General features: G+C 26.2%; 1 protein-coding gene across 1 annotated transcript; it reads left to right on the top strand.

Moving 5' to 3' along the window:
* Positions 1 to 3,186: 3,186 nt before the first annotated feature.
* LOC145844277 (uncharacterized) lies at positions 3,187 to 6,533 on the top strand. Its single transcript, XM_082951660.1, has 2 exons — positions 3,187 to 3,254; positions 5,401 to 6,533. The coding sequence occupies exon 2, from the start codon at positions 5,420 to 5,422 to the stop codon at positions 6,494 to 6,496; it is 1,077 nt and encodes a 358-aa protein (XP_082807786.1). The 5' UTR covers positions 3,187 to 3,254; positions 5,401 to 5,419; the 3' UTR covers positions 6,497 to 6,533.
* The last annotated feature ends 998 nt before the right edge of the window (positions 6,534 to 7,531 follow it).

Below are 7,531 nucleotides of genomic sequence, written 5' to 3'. Positions count from 1 at the left end.
ATGTATCTAAAAACGTTAGGTATTCGTTAAGATAGATAAAAGGTTTATAAACTAACTAAAAACATTAAATCGTTTTACACATATTTGAGTTTAGGTATAATAGTTTTGATATCTATTTTTACAAAATTTGCTAAAATGAAAGTTTGGAGAAAATATACTAGACACTAAGTCAAACAATAAACAAGTCATGTGTTTCTCAATATTGAATCATTATAAAACTAACAATAAATCTTGTTGGAAGGAAATTTTTTAATTGAACATATATGCAATTAAATGAATAAATAAAGAATATCATTAGAAGTTGTTGAATTTGAAATATTAGGGGTAGGGAAGTTGATGGATTTATGCAATTAGAATATTTTCCAAAAGTGATTGAATACCCAGGAAATTTCAACAAGTTTCAAACAATACCCTGAAATTTTCAAAGTGTTTAAATGTAATTTTAACTATGTGCATCATTGTATATCTGACAATTTTGTTCCAGTTTTTTATAATTGTTAACAAAGGTAAATTGTTAAGTTAGGTCAAGGGCAAGAGCATCCAGTGTTTTCTTTGTGACCTAACTTTTTGAGTAATTTTTTTGTTGTTTTTTAATAAACTAAAGGTTCTCAGCTTTTTTTTATTAAATATTGCATGCAGGCTGCATAAAGTTTATAATGATAAAAAAAAAACTATTTTAATCAAAAATGTATTAAAATATGTAATTAAACAGGGTTGCAACAAAACCTGGAATCATGGAAAAACATGGAAAACCTAGAATTTGTGAATTAAATAAAAAAACCTGGTAAAACCTAGAACTTTCAACAAAAATCATTAAAAAACCTGGAATTTTAACCAATTTTTTCATATAGAGTAATAAAATTTTGATTTGAAACTAAAAATTTATCATATAGACAAAATTGATTCAAAATAACACTACAGGTTGCATTAGAATAAAACAAACATTAAATATTAGTAATAATGTATTGTTTAAGTACTTTAAATATATCAAATAACACCTTTTCTGAATTAGGATTAATTTACTATTAAAAATGGTCAAAAAAGGATGTATTTTCAAAATTATATTCAAACCTGGAAAAATTTTTGAAAACATGAAAGGAATTTTGAAAATTTGGAAGAAGTTCTGAAAAACCTGGAAAAAATGTTGAAAACCTGGAAGAATTTTCAATAACCTGAAAGAAACTTTGAAAAACTGGAAGAAATTTTGAAAAACCTTGAGAAAATTTGCTAAAAACCAATAAACACCCTAATGGTAGTTTCTGAGTATAAGATGCAAAGACAGAAATAAACTATTACTTAATAAAAACATTGGTACTTCACAAAGTTATATTCAGGTTATAGGGGGGGAAGTTATCACTTTTTTCACAGTTTGATCTTGTTTTATAGAGTTTTAACTAAGCTACAAGATGCTATTACAAATTTTTGAGATATAAAAGGTCAAAGTCGAGGCAACAATTGGTTCCTTATGGGAAGCACAAACTAAAACCGCAAAAAAAGACTATTTCACTAAAAATCTATCTTCTCCTACATTTTTTGAGATAAATGCCTCAAACTTTTATAAAATTTTTTTTGCAACATTTAAAAAATTCTGTCGCATAGATTTCAATCAGTTTTTTGTTTTTTTTGTTGTAGAATTTTTATTTATTTATTTTTAAATTTTGATCCAACAGTATTTTCTAAATATTCCAAGGAACACTTCCTGAAAGTTTGAGGTATTTGTCTCAAAAAGCGTAGGAGAAGATTAAATTTTAGTGATTTGTAGTTATTTGCCATTTTAGTTTGCACCTATCATAAGGAACCTATTGTTGCTTCCTAATGACCTGCTATATTTCAAAAATTACTTTGAATTTTAAATATCTGTAAAAAACAGCTTAAAGCTTAGTTAAAACTCTATAAAATAAGAAAAAAATTGTGAAAAAGGTGGTAACCCCTATATGCCCTTCAATCTCTAACACATGCAAAAATAGCTTATACTTTAGTATTTTGATAATTAATCATTTTAAATGGTTTTTTAAGTTCTTATTTTAATGTGTTTATTAAAAACTGATGATGTAATTTCAACTACTACTGCTTTATCAACCACAAAATTAATTACATATTTTCAAACTTCTCACTTCAACTATAAGTTTATTTAATCTATTGAAGTTATTTTAATACTACCAAAGCTAAAATCTTTTAACAGGGTTGCCAAAAGTCTTTGAATTCTGGAAAAACCTGGAATTTAACATTTTGGGTAAATAATATCAGGAATATGAGAAAATTTGAAAAATAAAACTGGAATTTCGAATAAAAATCACTAATGAACCAAAAAAACCTGTTATCTGGGCTGCCTCTCACTCTGGACACTCAGGATATTTTGAAATTTAAAAAAATCTTACAATGATTCAGCATAAATTATGATTTAGTTATAACTAATTGTGCAAAAATGATCCCTCCTGCAAAATTGATGCCATTTAATAGTCAGGGTTGCCACTTTATCTGGAATCCTGGAAAAACCTGGAATTTGACTATTTTGGTAAAAACAAAACCTGGAAAAACTTGGAATTTTTAAGAATTTTAACATGTTCAGTAGTAAAATTTCGGTTTGAATCAAAAAATTTATCATATAGATAAAAAAATATTGTCATTACCAAAAATTTTTTATTAAAAAATATATTTTAAGTAGCTTTACAGTATCTTTTTAACCTTTTTATACTATTGAACACAGTTTCTTACCTTAAATTTAACTTACACTAAAAATAGACCCTTTTTAAAAAATAGTACTTTTAAAAACCTGGAAGAAATTTGAAAAACCTGGAAAAATTTTGAAAAAACTAGTGGCAACCCTGAATAGTGTTTTTGTACAAAATTGATCCATTAAGCAAAAGTATCCCTTTGTGCATTTTTGACACCTACCAATTCCAAAAATTAACATATAAAGGTGTTATATAAAGTAGTAGTACAGTAGCATGTAGGTGAAGACATCTATGTATTAGTGCATATATTTTTTTTAGTACACCAAAAATAGAGTAAGATATATATATATATATATATTTTTTTTGTTTTAAAAAAAAAAACAATATTTTTAATATGAATTAATATTTTTAAATTGTTATTTATAATTACTAACACATATTTAGACCATAAACATAAGAAAGGTTATTTTTAAATAACAAGCTCCATTTTTGATAGCCTTGTGACACATATCCTAATTAAAGATTTTTAATTTACACAGCTTTCAAAAAGGTTGAAGACTACTCGTATATAAACTATAAGTAAGTTTTATTGAGTATAAACACTTTATTTACATTTGATATATAGTAACTTTTAAAAATTTTTTAATAGAAATGTATGGGTCTGCAATTTTTATGAAGAATAAGAATTAACTTTTTATGAGCTCTAGACCTCAGATTTTCTGGGAACTCAAAATTACTCAAAATGCTCTATAACATATTTCAAAATTAAAGCCCGCAATAATTACCTTAAAAGACCTGAAATACATATATGTTTTATATAAAATATGCTATCTGACTATTGTTTTTGACATCTTTATCTGATATACATGTTTTTCATTAAAACATAAAATACATTATCTGAAAACTCAAAGTATTTTAATAAATTTTTTTCTTTTAAAAACACTGTTCATTTTTCAACTCAGGGGTGCATTTATGGTAATTAAGCTAAAATTCAACCAGAATACTTTATTATATATGCTAGAGCACATATATTTGAGAAGCTAAAAATTTTTTCACAGAAAACCATTGTGGCATGTTTTTAAAAAAGTTTTAGCAAGGAGTATTTTGTATCCTGTTTATAATTTTTTTTTAATAAAACAATTTTTTTAAAAATCAGATGTTTTAAAATTGTATAAAATGTTATTAGGAGCTTTTAATAATTTTTAACTTAAAAATAACAAAAACTTGTTGTATTTAAAATAAATAATTTCTGAAACGCATGGAACAGAAAAGAAACAAAAACAATTTTAAAAACGAGAAATCTAGTTTTGTCTGTATGTAACACTTAATTATATTCATCAAAATAGTCAATTTTAGCCCTCAATTGTTTAAGAGTAAGCATGTATTTTATAATTATTATATGTTTTAAAGTGTTGAAAGTTACTAACAAAGTTTTTGTCTCTTTTTTTTGTTGGATATTAAACTAAAAACTTGTAATTTTTGTGAATTTTGTTTTATAAATTTGCACACATAATATGCAAATATTTTGGTTCCAGTTATGTACATCACTGTAGTAAAAAGTTAGATGTTTTAGAAAATTTAAATACTACAAGTACAAGAACAGCAAAAGACAAACCAGTAACACAACTTATACTTTTAAAAATAATTATTACCTACTTTATTATAAAAAAATTAATATTCAAAAGTTGCTATAAAACTTTTGCTTTTAAACTTAACTTAAACACAGAGTCTTCAATAATATTTACATTACTGCTTTTAATATGCTGACTAATCAAGTAATTAAAACTTTGCTCTTTTAAATATATCTCACTAAAAGTTTACTGTGAAAATCATTTGGAAAATTTGTCAGAGGAACTTTTTTAAACAAATTTTACCTTTTTTTATTTGTTTTAATAGTTGTTTAGGTCATTTCTAAAGTGCTGAAAAGCAAATGAATAAGTTTCATAAGAAGTTAAGTTTATTTTGTTATACAAATAGTGTGTGGTATAATAGAAAAAAATAATGATAACTTTATTTTAGAAAAATAGACCAAAGTTAATAGACATCTAAATATTTTATTTAAATTCTTAATTAGAATCATGAATAGCAAAAAATATTAAAATTTAAGTTGTTTTAAATGATTAACCTTAAACAAACAATAGCATTACAAGTGGGTTTTACAAATAACTAAAAATTAAAACAATTTACAGATAATAATTAAAATTTCAAATTAAGAAGTATTGCTAACTTAGAAATTAGTTTAGTTCTAAATTTAGTACTAATCATGATTATTTACATTTGAAAATCTTCAAATAGATTGTTTTTTACAATGTTATCACATACTAAATCATTTTTTTTTAAATTTTAACCTTCAGGCTTGTTAAACTTTTTCTATTTCTTAACTCAGGCTGGTTTTGATATTTTTTGTAAATCTCTTTTAACTTTTAAAACAACTTTTTTTCTACAACATTATATTTTTTCTTTTAGATGCAAAGTCCTTTGTTATTGTTATGATACTACAAGGTATAAAATCTCTATGAGTTTTCGTACATCTTATACTACAGATTGCAGTAGTACAACAAAAATAATGTTTTAATTTTTCTTATGTTAAAAATAAAGCTATAGTTTTTGCTATATTTTTGTTTTAAGTTTCAGTTGTCGTTTAAAAGTTAAACAATCAATTACAATAAAGAACAGTGATAATTTAACATTACTTAAATCTTACTTACATTTAAACTATTTTCAGGTTAAGATATTTACATAACATGAAGGATTTTGACCAGCAAAAGGTTTTCCGGTTTGTTCAAAGCGGCTCTCTCATCAAATTAAAACACTACCTCAGGAAGCTTGAAAAGAAAAACATCAATTACAACCTTGATTTTCTCACCAAGGGCAAGCGGAAACGAACCTGCATGCACATTGCTTCTTCATTAGGAAACGACGCGATTGTCAGATGCTTGATCAAACACAGAGCCAGCTCAGACATCAGAGATTACAGAGGAAACCTTCCGGCTCACCTGGCTTCAAAGTACGTGCTGGACAACTTCAAACTGTATAAGTGCCACGAGGATCTTTTGAAGCCGCTTATCAAGCATTTTCCTGATGGAGTTGACGAGAAAAATGACAAAGGCAAGACCCCAGTGGACTATTTGAACAAGGCAAGGGAAAGGTATCATAAGTTTTGCTTGGAAGATGTTTCATCAACAGATTCAAACTCCAGCAAATTTGAAGAAGAATCAGCTGGAACTAAACGCACGTTTGAAGAGATATTGGCAGAAGAGATAGAGATTGAATGCTCAAAGTTTGAAAGCCCGTTCAATGATGGATACTGGGATAATGTCAAAGAAGACGTTGAAACTTTTGACCAGTGGGCGGAGCGCATGTCTCAAGAATACGCAAGGAAACACAAGTTCCACAAACAAGAGCATCAAGAGCCAACTAAAAGACAAAAGTTGAATGAACAGCAAACAAAGAAATTAGAAAGAAAACCTGAAATGCAGCTGATTCCAGTGAAGAAGCTCAAACTGCAGCAGCAACACGAAACGTACAAGCAGAAGTTAGAAGATATGAAGGGAGTGAAGGACAAAAAGCTCAAGTACAACGACATCCCTTGGCCTTGTTTGGGAAGTCTCAAGGAGATGATCGAGGTCATAATGAAGGGTGTGGAGAAAGGAGCCGATGCAAAGGTGAGGAGAAAGTATATTATCAGGCAGATGGCCTTGTGGCACTCGGACAAGTTCCAGCAGAAGTTCAATCATCTTTTGCACGAAAGTGACAAGAAAAAGATATTGGAAACTGTGGATAGTGTTTTCAAAGAACTAAATAACCTTAAAGACTGTTAATAAACTATACTTATATGTAGAAAAAATTAAATGTGTTAGGTAATTGTTTTTGATTTTTGACTTGGTTTCTCTTGAAAGCTTACTTTGTAGAACTAATTGCATAAATATTTATGGTTTTTATAAAGTTTGTAGCTTAATAATATTTAAAGACCATAATAAGGTTTTTTATTGTGTTTTAAAATTAGTAAGCTATATGATATCAATATAATCATATAATCAATAAATTTCAACTTTCACAAAAGGATTATTTTTTATGCACATAAAATTTTATGGTTAATGTTGAAATCAAGATAAAAAAGTGTTTTTTAACCCTATTTTCAATTCGCCATATTTTCGTTTTAAAAGATTAAATTATAAAGTATACATTAAATTTCTGTTAGCATGACAATTTATAAAAGGGACGATTCAAATTTTCATATAAAAATTTAAAAAAACCATATTTAGAATAAAACCATTTTAAATTCTAAAATAAAATCATTGTACGAGGTGTACTTCTCAAGATTATTGTAGTAAAATATTTTTCAAAAAAAATTAAGAAAAAAATCATTATTACTGATAGTAGGCACATTTTTGTAAATTTTAAGTTTTTTGTAGCTATATATCAAAAAATATTTAAGAAATTTATTATGTAATAGAACTTCTAATAGATAACCTTCTTACTGTAAAAACTGTCAAATTAATATTTAAGCAAGAATCATCAGGATTTAAAATGTCAAAATTTAAATTTTCAGAACTTTAATCGTGTACCTAGCGTTTATTTAACCATCTACTATGCACTACTTTTAAAAATTTTCTGAACCATTATTCAGAACTTTTGTTATTGAAGGTTTATTTTACAATTATAGTTTATTGTTTGCTGCTTAATTTGACTAATTTGTTATACTACTTTTTTTAGAGTACATATTAATGCAAAAAACTTAACTGAGTTTAATTGAGTATATCAATAAAAGCTAGTAGAATATCCTCATTTGATTATATTTCAATAGTAAAAACATTATTTGAAAACACTAAAGTCTTTAACCTGTGGTAACTTCT

This window comes from Thalia democratica, chromosome 9 (genome assembly GCF_965202585.1).
Source record: "Thalia democratica chromosome 9, ktThaDemo2.hap1.1, whole genome shotgun sequence".
Taxonomy (NCBI): Eukaryota; Metazoa; Chordata; class Thaliacea; order Salpida; family Salpidae; genus Thalia; species Thalia democratica.
Note: the sequence above shows the minus strand (reverse complement) of the source record. Positions and strands in the feature narration are given on the sequence as shown.

Coding starts and splice junctions, on each gene's coding strand:
- LOC145844277 (XM_082951660.1), top strand. CDS start 5,420: ATGAAGGATTTTGACCAGCAAAAGGTTTTCCGGTTTGTTCAAAGCGGC.